Source organism: Manihot esculenta, chromosome 17, assembly GCF_001659605.2.
Source record: "Manihot esculenta cultivar AM560-2 chromosome 17, M.esculenta_v8, whole genome shotgun sequence".
Lineage (NCBI taxonomy): Eukaryota > Viridiplantae > Streptophyta > Magnoliopsida > Malpighiales > Euphorbiaceae > Manihot > Manihot esculenta.
This window is the reverse complement of record NC_035177.2, coordinates 32,785,846-32,802,958: the sequence shown is the minus strand read 5'-3', so window position 1 is coordinate 32,802,958 and position 17,113 is coordinate 32,785,846. Positions and strand designations below refer to the sequence as shown.

The window sequence follows — 17,113 nt, the reverse complement described above, 5'->3', positions numbered from 1 at the left end:
TGTTATAATATTAGCACTACTTATATCACAGCTAATCCAGTTCTACACACCCGCATCAAGCACATGGAGATTGACTTTCATTTTGTTCGTGATTGGATTAAATAAAGGTTGTTGCAAGTTCGCCACATTTCTTCTCATGATCAAGTGGCTGATGTGTTAACTAAATCATTGCTCAAGCCTCAGTTTTGTGAGTTATGAGATAAGTTGAACGTATATGCTACATTAGTTGCACTTGAGGGAGGGTGAAGAGGAATAAGTCTATTTTGTATATGATTATATTAGTCATTTATTAGTGTTATAATTCTTTTCTTATTTTGTCTCTAAAATCCTTATATAAATATATTTTTATAATTAATGAAATATACAGTTAACTAAAACTTTTTAAATATAAACATTACAGTTTATATGGACATTACAGTCGGACCATATTAAAATTCTTATATTTTTTTCTCTTCCTTTATCGAATAGTGCAATTAAAAGTGCATTTGTCTAATATTATAAGATTATTTCAACAAATAGTTTTGTGCATTTTTCATCTCATTATCCCCTCCCAATTCAATTTTATTTTTTCTCTCTCCTTTATCTTTCTCTCTTTCTCTCTTTCAATCTAGTCCTCTCTTTTATTTTTATCTTTCTCTTTGCCATTGATAAATTCCAATTAATCATCCTTCAAAACAAAATCAATGTAATTTTTATTTTTCTTATTGAATTTATTGTATTAGTATTGATGTTGATGGAGTTTGCTAATGTACTAGAAAAAGAAAAAGGAAATGAGAAGGAAGACTGAGAGAAAGACAAAAACTAGGAATGGAGGGAAGGGAGGAAAAGGAGAGAAATGAAAACTAGGGAAAATGAGAGGAAAGGAAATAAATTAATAATAATAATAATATAATAACTCATAAGCAAAATGATAATTTAATTCATTTAGATTATCAAATGGGCTAAAAAAATTAGGTAAAAAACTATTTTATAAACAGAACAAACACACCATAATCTAATATAATATAATCAAAATTTTTATTGTAATTTAATAGAAAATTTAATTATATTATATTGCATTACATATTAATCAAATGTAACATAAATGTTTTAAGGACATTTTAACTTATTTTTCAAATAAAAAAATAAATATAAATAATTAGATAATTTATTATGTGATCTCTAAAATTTAACAGAATATACGGTTTAATCTCTATTATTTTAATAAAAAATTATTTAATTTTTAAAATTTTAATATGATAAAATTTAATATTAGAATATAACGATTTAATTAGCCTTTTACATTTTATTTTTTATAATTATTTGTTTTTTTAATTTTAATAATATTTATAATAATTTAATCTTTTAATTTGAGTTAACTTTTTATTAACAATAAATTTAATAAAATGATAATGAGTTTTATTAAATTTAAAAACTAAATTATAAATTACCCTAAATAATAAAACAATCTTTGAAGCAAATAGTTTTATTCTAAATATAAAATCTGTTCTAGAGATTTGGTCAAAGCCTTTAAAAAAAAAAAAAAGAGAGAGGCCCAATGGAAATTAGACACGTGTCCTTTAATTTGATGAGAAAGCTATTAATTGAGAAGGTGAGATGGAATTAAAAACAAGTGGATCCAACCATCTTTGTCTTACCCACCATAATTAGCATCTTAATCACATCTTACCCACCATTGTTATACTTTCAAATCTTGCTTATTCTTTCATCACTTCCTTTAAATCTACTTAAACAATATCATTTTACAGCTTTTCTAGTTCAACCATTTTGTCATCTTTATTTTTAATTATCCCATCAGATCCCTTTTAATAATTTTAAATAATAAATAGTTTATGAACATATTGGTTATTAAAATTAATAAAAATATATTAAGTATGGTGTTGCAGTGCTTATAGATATAGGTATTATTAAAATGACAAATATATTTTAAAATTAAATAGAATAATATGATAAAACAATTAACCAAATCAACTTATAAACAGTAAACACTATGTTTATAAGTAACCAAATGAATAGCTCATTTTTTTTAGTATCTATAACCTAAAAAACTCATGTAAAATATTTATAAAATTTTATAATATTTAGAACACTCAATAAAATTATCAATGAAAAATATAAAAAATTAAATCATATTTTTAAAAAAATACTTACTTTTGTTTTAAAAAATTAAATTATTTTCTACTTTTGATTATTATAATTTATATTAAATTCTTCTATTTTCTAAATTAAAACTAAATAATTAAAAATAATTTATTTTATTTAAATTACTTTCGCAAACAAACGGACGCATATTTTCCAAACATCTTACCACTTTACAAATTAAAACAAGCACTTCACGGGCACTGAAACTGAAAATAGAACTTGAGAAAGAAAAACCTGAAAATAGGAAAAGTCAAAAGAACTTCCTAGAAAAGTAACAGAACACGTTCAAAGTAGAAACATCTCTGAAATTAACATGCTCATCATTAATCAGATATCAAAAGCCACATCTCAATTTCAAATAACGGATTAGGTTGTAGGATTTCATCCTTACTACATTTTTCTTTTTTTTTTTTTTTTTTCTCATTTCTCTTGGCTAAATGGATAAATCAGGGCAAAGAAGGAAAAATGCATTGCAATAATTTTTAGAACTAATCTGCACAAATTCGTAGCTGTATTAAAGAAATTAATGGTCAACAGTAACCCATCTGCAAAGAATAATCCAATTCAACTACCTGTTCGACCGCAATTCAGACATCTCAATGTTTCATGGTATTTACAGGACAATATTGATGAACCAAAATCAAAAGCAAATTATAAACTCTGGCTCACTGGAGATCATATATGCGAGTAAAAGAAAGACCGTACTCACTAAAACTCAAATATGCTCTATATAACTTCCGTCAGGAACCCAGAACAAGACCCTCCCGAGCGATATTGGTTACACGAAGCACGGCTTGTGCACTTAAAGGGGAGAGCTTTGACTGACAGAAATGCTCCCAAGAACTCAGCTCTGAATGCTCAGATACTTTTGGTGTGAGGTCATGTGACTTCTCATACACAGTTTGCAGCTCCAAAAGGAGAGCTCTAGCAGCCTCCCTGGATTCAGGAAGTTGGTCACTGAGCTGTGACGAAGCTACTAGGATCAATTTGTCAATCCCATATGATTTAATCCCTTCAACACCCTGTTGATACAAACATGATTAAATGATCAAGGGCATAAATGAGGAACAACCAAACAAGTGCACATAAAGGCAACTAAATAAAAGCAATCCAATTTAAATATAGTGCAAGTATACGAATCCAAACAAATCCTTAGATGGAAACCTTTTCTTTTCCACAATGCCTACACATGATTAAGGAGCAATCATTTCTTCTCACAGCAGAAAGGACAAATGTACATGTAAAAGCATGAAGTCGGTTATGCATCTTAATTGCCAAAATACTAGCCGTATGCAATATGGTTGCTGGTATCATCAGAGACAGACAAGGAATAGCAGCTCTAATCAAAATAGTAAAATAATAATACCTGGATGCCGATTAAGAACTCTAAAAAACATGATTTGTTTAAAAATGTCAAATAAACAATACAGTACTGTCAAATTCTCAAGTCACAATAGATAAGTTGGTATCTTATTGGCAACATCAAAGGAAGAAATATCATAAGAAATTAGAAATGCAAAGAGGAAAGGCAGTTGAAATAATGGAAGGTTTAAGATGTACTCTCATTATGGAGGCGAGGAAAAAGAGAAGGAATGAAACTACCAATTAACATCAATAATCAAACTGAAAAGGACATGATCCCATTAAAATTCATCTTCCTACCAGTCGTGGTACACTTCGAGAAAAACACATTGACGCCTTAGCTCGAATTCGAGGATTCCTATTTTTAAAATATGGCTGTAATTTTGGTAACAACAGTATAGGGGAAACCCAAGTAGTCATTGCCACCAGAGCTCTCTCAGCTGCCTCACATACAAATCGTTTATCTTGTGAAGATTTAAGGAGAAGTTGCACAAGCTGCATCATGAAACCACATTTTTTAGAAAAAATGAGAAACACATCAGTTCAAATGGGGCAAAAACAATGTAAAAAAGGACTAACTCAAAAAAATGAGGTAGAAACTATTGTTGAAAGAAAGTACCAGAGGATCCAATGAATCAATTAACTGATCATTATAAGCACTGAAAAAGTCAGCAGAAGTCATAATTGCAGTTTTACAAACTGCACTTCTTGGATTCTTCAATGACTTGACAATGAGTGGTATCACATCCCCCCTGTTTGTTGCATTTGATCATAAGAAAGGATCCATTATTGAGAAGAAAAAGGAGGGATAAATTTGTTTGAACACCAGTGCCCTATTAATTAGATCAAGTAATAATTTTGAGACTCACAGCATATCCAGCAATGCTTCCTTGTGAAATATGGATAACCGACGTACATTGTTCAGTGATTCACAAACCACAACCCAATCTTTAGAGTCTAGTCCAGCCAAGAGTGTCTGAAACATTGAACAAGAAATAAATGCACATAAAAAGAAATGAAGGGCTATAGGTGCCTCAGAAACAAAAAAAAATATGACATCTAAAATGTTAAGTCCAACATACTAACCTTTACACTGGTATCAACATCTTCTACATCACTCAAATTCTCAGACTCGATATATTCCATCTCTGCATTACCAATCTCCGCTCCAGAATTTGCAGTTCCATCTCCATTAACAGTTGTTGAAACCAATAAGGCAGAGTTATTTCTCTCCCATTTTTCGACATTTTTATCACTGTTCTCACAGTAAGGTTTGGCAAAATTTCCTTTACCAGAGGTTTCATTCTTCCTCTCAGAACCAGGTAGTGTATTTAGGTCTCTAAGAGCATTCCCCGACATCATTGTTGGGACAAAAGCCTGAAACAGAAAAAAGTGTTTCAGCAAAGTCTGTCACATGAGATGTACTGAACACATAAATTGGCCAGCATAAAGTTATAACCACCCAAGTAAAAACAAAAAAGTTTCTGAAGCACTTCCTTTTTTTTTTTTTCCAATCATTATCCCATCACTAGTACAGATATCCTTGTGGTGCATGAAGCAACAATAATTGAAAAATCAAATGCCCCTTAATTTTAAGTCACAAAATCATCAGTTCCCTTATCTGTTCAATACACTGCAGGGTTTAAAACGTATTTAGCAAAAATTTAGCCAAGACTTGCAAAAAATATGATAACAATATATCATAGCCACAACCACCAGTCCTCTTTTCTATTCTTCTCAACCTCAAATACTAGAAGAAACCAAGAAGAAAAATCCTTTTAGCCATTCATGCTGAAACACCGACACCAAACTTCCCTTTTAACTTCAAATCAAGCACGCCAGCATCAATTACTAACTACTACACATACATTATAATAAGTTTACAGATGCAGATCAAAATTGTCCAAAAAACTGCAAACTCAATCAATCCAAAAAAGGGTAACAAAAAAAGTGACTACATTTTCAAACCCCAAGCATGAGTTACTACAGCCAAAATATAAGACCTGATCCTAGCTCTTTTCTCTTTTTCCCCCAATTATTATTTATATGTCAGAAATGGTAACCCCGAAATTAACAACCTTTAGTCAAATCCACACTGAAATTAAAACGGCGCAGCTCAATTGATTAAGCAAATCACTTCAAGAAACAAAGGGGAAAGAAAAAAAAAAAAAAACTAACCAAAACAACGATCTATATTCTACTAATTCGCTTAAAAAAGCCAAACAAATGGGAAAAGGAAAAAGAAATGCAGAAAGAAAAATCTCATCAAATAGCAAGATCTCTCCATACAGATCAGGTTTCTGAAAGCTGAAATAGAAATTTTAACAGATAATTCCAAATACACACAGTATAAAAACAAAGTAGAGATAGAGAGTATGTACCAAAGAAGAGCGAGAGAGAGCGAGAGAGAGCAAAGGATCGGTGAAGCAGTCGTCGGCAGTGTTGTTTGTGGGAGAGTGAAAATGGGGAGACTTATAAGATTTTTAGAGAGAGAAACGAGAACAGTAGAGTGAGAAAATTGGATGGAAATGGGTAACTGGCGACAGAAAGGAGAAGAGAGAGACCTCAGTAGCAAACGAAACGACGTCGCTGCGAGACTGATAATTCCCGACCTAGGCCGGCAACCACGTGATACTCACACGTGATTGACCGTCCCCGTCTCCGCTGTTTTTTAGGATTTAATTTTATTTTAAGTCTTAGTGATTATTACCCTTGGATTTTTAGTTAATATCGAGACTGCCACTGTTTGATTTTTGAAATGACGCTCCAGCGCGATGAAAAGGAGAGGTTTGAACTTTGAAATACAAAACTTTATTTTATGACAAATTAAGACTATTAATGAAATTAATTACAAATAATTTAAATATTTAAAAAAATAAAAAATAACCTTTATTTAATAATTTTAATTTTCTAGCCTCATAAGACGGTAAGTGTATTGAATACCTCAATTCTCCATACCCTTAACAAAAAAAAATTAATTTTCTGAAAGTATAATTGAAATACAATAAAAATAAATAAATAAATAAGCCTCTCAACATTTTTTTATCAAAAATTTTAACAAATTTCAATTTAATTTTTTTTATCAAATGAAACTTTAAAATAATTTTTTGAGTCAATAAATTTTATTTTTAACAATAATTTTTTTTACAATTAATTAATTTTTTATTCTTGAATTTTATATTTTATTTAATTTTCTAAAAAAATAATATGTAAAATTGTAAAAGAAATTATTACTAAAAATAATATTTTATGAGGTAATGATTTATTTAGATTTGGAAAGCTTAGAAACTTTATTTAATTTTTTTTTTTGAAATACCCTAACTTAATTAGAGAAATAATCTAAATCTAATCCTATCCAGTTAAGTTCCATCAATTTAGGAATCAGTGATTCATAGGTAAATAGTGGATTCAACATCTTCAATATTTCTTTTTATTTTTTAAATAAAAATATTCTCCCTGCTAAATAATATATGATTAAAAAATAAAATAATATTTGAAAATTCACAGCTAAAAATTAGCAGATGAAATTAAAGAAATTTTAACTTTCCATATATATTTGTAATTAATAGGACCTTTATTGTTTTGTGTCTCAATATTTTCAATTAGTAGTATTTTTAATGTTTTGTCTCTTATTCAAAAGACATATAATTTTGGGCTGAAGAGAGATTTTTCTCTTTTCAGTAACACATATCACTTGGAACGTTACCGGTGGATTTATCGGTCATTCAATATCTCAAGAATCAAAGATGTAAAAGAGTTCTGTATGCTGACCGTAATTACACCTCGGCTCAACTTTGCCCGGTATTGTCATTTGTGTTCTCTTCCTTTACTCATTGGCTCTTGGTTTATTCTAATACTACTCCTTGCTTTCTATACCTTTTCTTCTTAGAGATACTTTTTCAGAGAAAATAGTTTCCGACCTCATATTGATTTTCTCTCTTGCCCCATTATCAATGTCCTAAGACAGAAAGCGGCCGTGAGACGTTATGGATGCCAAATTCTCAACTTTGATAATCGGATCCCTTTTTGGATCTCTACCCATGAATGGGTTGTTGGATATAGACATTCCCTGTTGTGGGCCGAGCTGTTAGTTTGGGTTTTGTATTTGTTTTCTTTCTTTTGGACTAGCCGGACTCTGTAAGATTAAGTTGTTTTATATTGTCTTGGATTTTGACTTTTTTAATAAATATAATTTTATTTATAATAAAAATAATAATTTTAAAAGTATCTGATGATCTGAGATCTAGAAAATAGGGTTTTACAATGGATTCTGTAAAACTGAAAAAAGTTTAGGTCTAGAGGAGAGTATTTCTCCTTTTATATGTTTTCTTTTGTCCGCTAGTGACGTGTAACATAATGTATGTCATTGGGCCACCTGTACCTGTCACGTTGATATGGACGTACGAGGAAATCAAATCGCTACCCCATGCGTAACGGCCCCTGATTCTCCCGGACGCGCGTACGGGTGGTCCCAAGTGAAGGATGAGTAGGTCTTCTTCTTGATTCTGGGCCGGACCGGATGATATGATATGGGCTGGACCCAGAGAGGATTTTATTCATCGGGCCCAAAGGGCTAGGCCGGCCTGATTGAGGAGATTGATGGGAGTCCGATCTCCAGACTGAGTGGACCGGACTTGATACATGTGATGAGGCTTGAGGGCCTCTAGATGATGGGCTGGTGTCGTGGGCCTGGCCCCAGACCGGGGTGAGGAAATCCAGCGATCATCAATTGCCCCTTTACCCTCTCATCAGTTATTGTCTGGCTGATGAGGGGGTAAATACCGAGAGTAATAATGACCGTGCAGCCTAAAGGACAAGTCTACTCAGAACATCTCTTCGTCTCATCACTGTTTCAAATTTCAAATTCTCTCTGTCTTCTCAAAACCTTTGCTCTCTTCTATCTTCTGCGCGATTTGCCTACATCGTCCTTCTGCCCCAGCCACTTTCAAGGTACGCTCTCCTCTTTGTCCTTCCATGGATAGCCCAAAACTTCCCGACGTTCTTAGAGTAGAGTCTAATGTCACTCCATCTGCCCTAAAAAATTTCTTCTCTAGGGAGTATTTAGATACCCCTCTCTTTCGTATTCGGGCCCCCTACCCGAACGAGAGGATCGTTCTTCCTGATCCTCCTCCCTCCGACCTAATCGATCCCCAAAAGGATCTTAGCCTGGTCTTTTTCGCTAAACAGAGGGAGTTTGGCTTAACCTTCCCCTTTTCTCCTTTCTTTACCGAGGTCTTCCGGTACTTCAGGATAACTCGTCGGATGCTAGTTTCCAATTCCATTCTGTTCATGTCCTCCTTTGAATCTGTATGTCTGAGCTGGGGGTTCACACCTACGGTGCATTTATTTGTTTATTTCTTCTGATTAGTCAGAGCAATCCAGGTTTTTTATTATTTTTCCCCTCGGGGGGGCTTTCAATCTTTTCGGGTCATAAAGACTCAATAAAGGGCTGGATGGAGGGCTTTGCAGTAGTGAAGCTCAAGAAGGAGTTCGGGCTCATCTGGGACCTAGAACTCTCCTGGGAGGATGTTTCACTGAACTGCAATGACCTGCCCCAGCTGAGCCTTACTGAGCAGGTCGGGTTTATTCGACTGACTTCTGTTGAAAAGAAGTATGATGTCGAGAAGTGTATGTTTATGTCTAATCTTCGTGATATTAGAGACGCGGGTACTTTACTCCACTTAGCTGTGTCATTTTGCCTTTGTAATCTGTATGGCTTGTTATCTTACTTTGTATTGATTTTGGACTTTTGCAGCTTCCGACGTGAAAATGGACCAGATCAAGCCTCCGAAGAACCTTATACTGTCCCGGGAGAGCATGGACGCTGCTCTGGATGCTCTCTTAGCTGGGCAATCTGTGAAGGAGGCTACTCAAAGAGTAGCCGAGGCTATTTCTTCCAGGTCGGTTACTCGACCTCCTCCTCCCCCAGCATCTTCTCAGGCTCCTAGACCGAGTTCCCGACGTAGCAAGTCGTCTCGGCCCTCTATCCGCAGCAGATCGAGCTCGGCTCACCAGTCTTCTCAAGCCCCCCAGCCTCGACGCTCTTCTAGTGAGAGGACGGAAGAGGCTCCAAGAGTTATTTCTGAAGTGGCTGAGGAAACCGGGCTGATGAGGACGGACCCTATCCTTCCTCCTGTGGATGCTTCTGCTGTGGGACTTGAGGTCTCCATTACTGAAGAGGAAGCTCCAGGAAAAAGAAAAGAGGTTATTCTTGTAGACGAAGATGTTGAGGAGGCCCCTACCGGAGATGCCCCTGCTCCTGATGAGGTTGGATCTGGCCTTGCCAGTAATGGAGGTGTCACAGAGAAGGCTGGGGACAAGCGTCCTGCCCTCTCCGAAGTGTCGATCCCAGCTCCTGCTCGGAAGAAATCCAGGGCTTCCAAGGGATCAGCTCCAGCTCTCCCTCCTCTTGAGAAGAAGAAGGATGTTCCTGTGATACCCTTGTTGTCTGCTCCTGACAACGACATTTTGAACGCAGAGGACATCACCCACCAGTCTCCCGCAAGTGTTGTCGCTGAAATTATCAAGGAGCGAATGTTTGGTGGCGCCACAGAGGCTTCAGACCCACACTTGCTTGCTCTCACTGGTCTTCTAGCTAGTTCTACCAGGGAGCAGGCAGCGTTCCGTTCTCGACCTCGGGGGGAGCTGGGAGATACGATCAGGGAGATGCTCCTGATGGTAAGTCGTTCGTTCTGGTTTCTGCTCGTATTCTAATTTTCTTTGTTTCTTTGTTATGACAGCTTTTTCTTTTTGCGCTAGGTGATGGGCCTCTTCATGGAGGTGGACGCTCGTGACCACTCTCTCCAGGAGTCTGTGGATCGCCGGGTTGAGGAGGCCCGTTTAGAGGAAAATCTGTCTACCACCAGTGATGCCCGGGGTAATCTGGCCGCAGCCCATGAGCATGCCAAGTCCCTAGAGGCAGAGTTATCTCACGCCCGGAGGGTTCTTAAAGAGTCTGACGAGAGGGCAGTTGCAGCAGAGGTCCGTTGTGAGGAAGTTCTAAAGCATCTGTCCTCCGCAATGGATGCTCTGCATGAGAGGGACGAGGCCGTGAGCCAGAAGGAGGAGGTCCAGCGCCAGCATGAGCAGCTGAAGGTAAAATTCGATGCCGTGCTGGCTCAAAAGAGTGAAGCCGTAGCTCGGGTTGTGGTCTTGAAGCAGGAGCTGAGCAAGCAAGCTAATAGTGTTAAGGGCTTGACTTTGGCGGCAGAGGAGTCCAAACTTCAGAATCAGCAACTCTGCCAACAAGTCAAAGCCCTAGAGATGAGGTGCTTAGCTCTGCTTGAAGAGGTCAAATTGGCTGAGGACAGGGTCCAGCTGGAGGTCGAGAAGTGTCTAAAGGAGTATAAGGAGTCCCCCGAGCTGAAGAAGGAGATCCAGCAGGCCTGTGAAGCTCACCTCCAGGATTATAGAAGTTCTTCTGAATTTAAAGCCAAGATAGCTGAGGTCTGTGAGAAGCGACTTGCGAAATTCAAAGGCTCTGATGAAATGAAAATTGCCGTATGGAATAAGGGCTTCCGCATGTTCGTCTCTGGGTACAATCGGGGCCTAAGGACAGCCAGATACGCCCCCTCTACTCCGTTGGCTGAACTCCGAGCTGCCGAGGAAGACTCTGATGGCGAGGAGGTGCTTTATGGGGAGGATGATAGACCTTTGCCCAAAGGAGCTCCTCGTACTGCAGCTGGGCCTTCTGAGGCAGGCGCCGAGCTGGGAGATGGAGATGCTGGGTCTCGGGGGCTAGAGGTCGTGCCTTTTGTGGGCATTGGGGGGTCTGAGCCAGAAGGTGTTGGGCCTCCCATAGACAGTAATGTAGATAATGTAAATGTAGATAGTACAGAAGGTAATGTAGATGTTCATACCCCTAGACATGTAAGTCCTTTAAGGACTGTTTTTCCTTCAGTAGAGCAGACTGTAAAGTAGGTTGTAATTACTTTTCCTTTTAATGAAATTTAATTTTTGTGTTTAGTATTTTGAGTTATTTTGTTATTTATTTCTCTGGCTTTATTCATATTTGAGCTGTTCTTACTTCCTCACCGGGCTACTTATTCTGTCTAATCAATCTAATTTGTTTAATTTTGAAGATTGGCGAATAAAACATTTAGGAGGTGTTTAATAAATCTTGTAAGGAATTGACTACATCGTCTTTCATTTCTTGCCCCTTAGTTAATCAGGGCTGAAAACTTAGTAAGAGACTTAGTCTCTGACTTATAAATTTATCTATTTTACTAAGGCATTCTTATCTGTAAGCTCTTTCCGAGCTGGACTAGCCGTACCCGTGAGCTCTATTTTTAACAGTGGGCTGGACTCTCGATCTACGAATTTTTATGATTCTTGTAAGGACATCCTTATTTTTCTCTTATTACTTCGTTACTATGAGCTCGGGCATACAACCTTTGTTTAATAATAATAATAAGTCAGATCATGTACCTTTAAGGTGATGAGCAGGGCTGGCCTTTTTGCCTTTAATTCTGATTTGATAAGAGCTGAAGCTGGGGTCTCATCTGCTCATGCCCTTGGATTTCTCCTCAAGTTGCCCCCTTTACCTCCTCAACATTTATTACATGAGTGGTGAGGGGTAAATCCCTAGACTTCATTTGGAATGGCGCTGCTTTATTTTAGACGATTTTACCTCTCTGTCTGGTAATGAGCTCGGATATCTGGTCCCTCTTGAGGTGATCCTTTGTCAGTAGGTGCGGTCTGGGCTGTATGCTCCACTGGGATGGGGAGTGTTTTTTTTTTTTTTTCAGGGTCATTTTTGCTGAGTGTTTGTTTACTGTGAGTTAATCCGAGCTGTGGGCCGGATCTCTTGCTTTTGTCGTCCATTCGGCGGATTAGGGAGCTCGGATTTTTGTCCTTTGCTTAGGCTTTTGTGCTACAGCTTTTGCGCTATTTGTGTGACGAGCTCGGGAGTTCGGAATTTCATCTTCCTCACTGTGAAGTCAATACTTAATTTCTTGTTTTCTTGACGAGCCTTATACGGGCTGTGTTTCAGGCCTCCTGGCCATTTTTTGCTCCGGGGAGACCTTGGAGATCCCGTCGGCCGTTTTTGCTTCAGGAGATCTTACGAGATCCTGGCCATTTTTGCTCCAGGAGATCTGACAAGATCCTGGCTGTAATACCCAGCTAGACTCCGGTATCAGAATTCCTACCGTCTGGTGGAATCTCGAATGTCGGAAGCCTCTAGTAGGATAGAATCATGTTTTCATAAAATGTTTTAATGTTTTTCATGGTTTTAAGTAAAAAGAAAATGAGTTTTTGCATGAAAACAGCATTGGAGGAAAACTTAGGTTCGGCCGCCGAAACTCAAAGTTCGGCCGCCGAACATGGATGCATTTCGGGTGTGCCTTAGGCCCCCGAAGGCATAAGTGAGGGAAGTCCAGGTTCGGCCGCCGAACCTCAAGTTCGGCCGCCGAACATGGCATGCATGCGGAGTTACATTCGGCCCCCGAACGTGGCCTGGCCAGCCACTATAAAAGGGTCCCTTAGCCGAAAATGGGCGAGCTTTTTCCCCATTTTCGGCCAAGGTGAGCTCTCCGCCGTTCCTCACCAATCTTTGATGTTTTTCCTCTAGACCTTTCAAGATTTTCACTTGTTTTAACTTTGTTTTGAAGATTTGAGCTTTTGAGCAAAGTTTTGGAGCTTGGAGGTTCAAGAACCCAATCTCTCCCACCTCCGAGTTTTAGGTCGTCTCCCTCTCGATCTTCAAGAGGTAAGAGCCGATCTTAAGCTCATTGCATGTTTAAAGTAAGTTTTAAGTAGATCTATGGGTTAGAATGCATGTTTAGGTTATGGTTATGTTTATGGGTAAAAATGTATGTTCATGATCAATGTGAATGCTTGATGTGTTGTAGATGGGGTTTATGATGGTTTGAGGCCCCTAGGAACATGTATGCTTGTGTTTGTATATTGTAGAATAGGTTTGATGCATGTTTGGAAGGTTTGGAGGCGAAATGGGCAAGAGGAGCCAAGTTTCTGCCCTTTGGCAGAAACCAGGTTCGGCAGCCGAAGGACTTTCGGCCGCCGAACATGGCTGGGGAGGCAAGCCTTTCGGCTGCCGAAGCCTGCCCCCGAAAGGAGACTTTCGTCTCTGTCTGGCAGTTTCGGCCGCCGAAAGTGCCGCCGAACCTGTCTGACTTTCGGCTCTGGAGGGACTTTCGGCCGCCGAACTTGCCGCCGAAAGTGCCCTGTCCAGGCCTTCTTTGCATGTTTTTCTATGGTTGTTTCATGATGTTTTAGGGGTTTTGGGGGAGTAGTTTATAGTTATGTTCAGGTGTGTTTGGTCCCTCATTTGAGTCCACCTGTGTAGGTTCGGACCCGAGGAACCGAGGACCCCAGCAGTGAGTTCAGCTGCTTCGGTGTTGTCAGAGTCAGCCAGAGGTGAGTGGAACCAAGCTTAATCTTTTAAATTGAGAAGTTAAATGTTTTATCATGTTTCATGCATCATGATTATGCAATAGGATGATTGCATTAGTTTTCACGAATATGCCGCATTGCATCGATTGTTGTTGATGTGGGTGAATATTGGATGACCCAATTAGTCCATGACAGGAAGACCAGGACCCCATTCTACGGCCTGGCACAAAGTAAGGAAAGACCAGGACCCCATTCTACGGCCTGGCATGGTTATAGGACTCGAAGACCAGGAGCCCAGAGGAGGCCCTGGGGCAATGGTAAGTAATGTATGTTATGACAGGAAGACCAGAACCCCATGCTACGGCCTGGCACAGAGTTAGCTTGGACTAATTGGTGACAAGTTCACCCAACCCTTATGTGAATTGTCTGTATTATGATGCATTTCATGGAGCATAGTGTTAATATGTTTTATAGTTCTACTCACTGGGCTTTTAGCTCACCCTCTCCCTTTTACCACAGGCTTGCAGGTACAGGATAGAGCAGGAGTCCGGATAGAGTAATGAAGTTTGGGTTATGTATTAGTTAGTGTGGACATGATAAATAATTTTGATGTAATGTAAAAGTACAGTTTAGATACGTAATGAGATGATGTTTATGGATGTTAGAGGTGTGCTTGACCATAGATTGTTGTTATCCCTTTTTATACATGATCTTAGAGATTTTTATGATGTTTATGTAAACCAACTCAGCATATGTTATGTCACCCATTGGGGGCACTGATGAGATCCCACAGAGGGATCAATGTTATGATTATGTTATGTATAGTGCATGCGCAGGTTGAGTTGGTGTATGAATGGAAAGAAAAGTTTTAATTTTTTTTATGTATGTTGTTGATCATGTATGGGATTATACAGGTTTACAAGTTAGATGTCAGGCTTGCTACGGGTCCCGGCGGCCTTAAGCCGATCTGGATCTTAGCGCCGGTAGCGGTCCGATTTTCGGGTCGTTACAGAATGGTATCAGAGCCCTAGGTTCATATGGTCGGACCTAGAAGTGTCGGGCTCATAGTTGTGTTAGAAGGTCAAGCACAATAGGAAGATCATGTCCACTAGGATAGGATGTGGAGTCCTGTCTTGCATGATGATGAGAAATGCCATGATTATATGCATGTGCATTAATGATATGCTATGATGTGTGATGCTGGTTCATGTGTGCCCACATGAACCATATGATGCTAATGTTTATGTGATGTGCACTGTTTTTCAGAAAACAGGATGAGAGGAACTCGTCGATCAGCAAGATTGACTGGAGTACCACCTGAGGATGAGGGCACGAGCGCCCGTCCTCCAGCATTGCCTAGGGCAATGTCTAGTAGGTCTAGCAGAGAAAGAGCAGTAAGAGACCCTAGAAGGTCTCTGGATCTGGGTAGGAGCAGATCAGTCAGAGGAACAGTTCAGGGAGGAGCGTCAGAAGGTATGGGGGATGATATGGATGTAGAGCAGAGGAGGGATGGCAGTTTGGGAGTTAGCATGTCAGAAGAGGGAATGGGAGAATCCCAAGGAGGCACTTAGGCCTCGGGATTTGTTCAGCCACCTTACTACCCACCTTTCTCACAAAACCCTGGGTATTCGATGGGAGGCACATCGGATTACCCTAGCTTCACCCCTTATCCCACACAGATGCCATACCCACCATACTACCCACCATATTCACAATACCCAATGTATCCACCCCCACCTTACTATCCAAATCCAGCAAACCCTGCCTCAGAAAATGTTACACCACCTCCACCACCTACAGAACCAGCAGCCCCAGTTACTCAACCTTCGAGACCTAGCTCAGCCAGTGGGAGCAAGGTCAAGATGACTGAATACATGAAGCTGGGTGCTCCCCAATTTGAGTCAGGTGATGACCCGTTTGTGTATCTTGAGAGGGTCAAGACTATTACAGAGGAGTTAGGGGCAGATGACAGTAGAGCCATTCAGATGGCTGGGTTCACATTGAAATGCAAGAAAGCCCGAGAGTGGTTTAAGAGTTATGTGAGCCCGAGGGTGGAAAGCTTGTCTTGGGAAGAGTTTGCAAACGAGTTTGCAGGATGGGCTTTTCCCGATAGTTCAAGGGAGCTGAAGATGATAGAGTTTGAACAGTTGAGGTAGACAGAGGATATGAGTGTAGAGGAGTACACCGACAGATTCTTGGAGCTGTTGCCTTTTGCTGGGCAGAGTTTGGATACAGATTCGAAGAAGTCAAGGAGGTGTGTCATGAAACTTCACTCCAGGTATTCCTCCTTGATTCAGTCAGTGGACAGGGAGAGCTTCCATGCCATAGTAGATATGGCCAGGAAAATGGAGGCCAGTGCCATCATTCAGGGGACAGTTAAGCAGACAGTGGCACAGTCTTCTGGTCCTAAAACTCCGGGTGGGGGAAAGTTAGATCCCTCTACCCTGAGTGCAGCAGCTTCAGGCAGTAAGAGATGGGGTAAACCCAAGGGTAAGAAGAACAAGTTTTGGAGCAAAGTCAAGTCCAGTCTGGGATTTGGGAGTGGCTCAAGCTCTGGTGCAGATAATGCAGTCTGTGCGAGGTGTGGTAAGCCACACAAGGGAGTATGTCGGTTTGGGACGAACGCCTGTTTTAGATGTGGTCAGGAGGGGCATATGGCTCGAGAATGTCCAAGAGCAGTCCCGATGGCTCAGCCCCAGCAGACAGCTTCAGGCAGTGTAGCACAGCCAGCAGCTCCAGCCATGACTCAGGCCAGTGGCAGAGGCAGAGGGAGAGGGGCAGCCTCTTCTTCAGCGGGTTTCAGAGGTGAAGGTCCATCAGCTCCAGCACGGATCTTCACAATGACACAGCAGGAGGCAGATGCATCTAACACCGTGGTGGCAGGTAACTTAGTCATTGGTTGTTCAGATGTGTATGCTTTGATGGACCCTGGTGCATCTCATTCTTTTATTGCTCCGAGAGCCGTCGAGAGGTTGGGTCTGATGACTTCTGGGTTAGAGTGTCCTCTCTGGGTCAGTGGACCCAAGTGTGACCCATCAGTGGCAGAGTCAGTCTGCCAGTGTAGTCCTGTGTTTGTTGAGGGAAGATGCTTGTCCGTCGACCTAGTGGTTCTAGATTTGACAGATTTTGACGTCATTCTAGGGATGGACTGGTTATCTACCCATGGTGCTACCTTGGACTGCAGGGACAAGGTAGTCAGGTTCAGAGGTCAGGATGGGTCTGAGGTTGTCTTCAGAGGAGACAGGAGGGGTACACC

General features: G+C 39.8%; 2 protein-coding genes across 2 annotated transcripts; one reads left to right on the top strand and one right to left on the bottom strand.

The window, feature by feature from the left end:
* Positions 1–2,636: 2,636 nt before the first annotated feature.
* On the bottom strand, positions 2,637–6,073 carry LOC110605582. The gene is made up of 6 exons (XM_021744205.2): positions 5,886–6,073; positions 4,591–4,881; positions 4,374–4,480; positions 4,124–4,256; positions 3,805–3,999; positions 2,637–3,164 (listed from the first exon to the last, which is right to left on the bottom strand). The coding sequence occupies exons 2-6, from the start codon at positions 4,864–4,866 to the stop codon at positions 2,883–2,885; spliced, it is 993 nt and encodes a 330-aa protein (XP_021599897.1). The 5' UTR covers positions 4,867–4,881; positions 5,886–6,073; the 3' UTR covers positions 2,637–2,882.
* Positions 6,074–7,490: 1,417 nt separating this feature from the next.
* Positions 7,491–11,424, top strand: LOC122722256. The gene is made up of 4 exons (XM_043952458.1): positions 7,491–7,590; positions 9,260–9,826; positions 9,983–10,182; positions 10,285–11,424. The coding sequence occupies exons 1-4, from the start codon at positions 7,491–7,493 to the stop codon at positions 11,422–11,424; spliced, it is 2,007 nt and encodes a 668-aa protein (XP_043808393.1).
* Positions 11,425–17,113: the final 5,689 nt, after the last annotated feature.

Bases quoted from the DNA above. Each gene is read 5' to 3' on its own strand.
- LOC110605582 (XM_021744205.2), bottom strand. From the start codon at position 4,866: ATGATGTCGGGGAATGCTCTTAGAGACCTAAATACACTACCTGGTTCT. The intron at 4,481-4,590 runs GTTAGTATGTTG...TCAATGTTTCAG, and splicing joins ATGTTGATACCAGTGTAAAG to ACACTCTTGGCTGGACTAGA. The intron at 4,257-4,373 runs GTGAGTCTCAAA...TGCAACAAACAG, and splicing joins GAAGCATTGCTGGATATGCT to GGGGGATGTGATACCACTCA.
- LOC122722256 (XM_043952458.1), top strand. From the start codon at position 7,491: ATGGATGCCAAATTCTCAACTTTGATAATCGGATCCCTTTTTGGATCT. The intron at 7,591-9,259 runs GTTAGTTTGGGT...GGACTTTTGCAG, and splicing joins TCCCTGTTGTGGGCCGAGCT to CTTCCGACGTGAAAATGGAC. The intron at 9,827-9,982 runs GTCCTGCCCTCT...TTTTGAACGCAG, and splicing joins AGAGAAGGCTGGGGACAAGC to AGGACATCACCCACCAGTCT.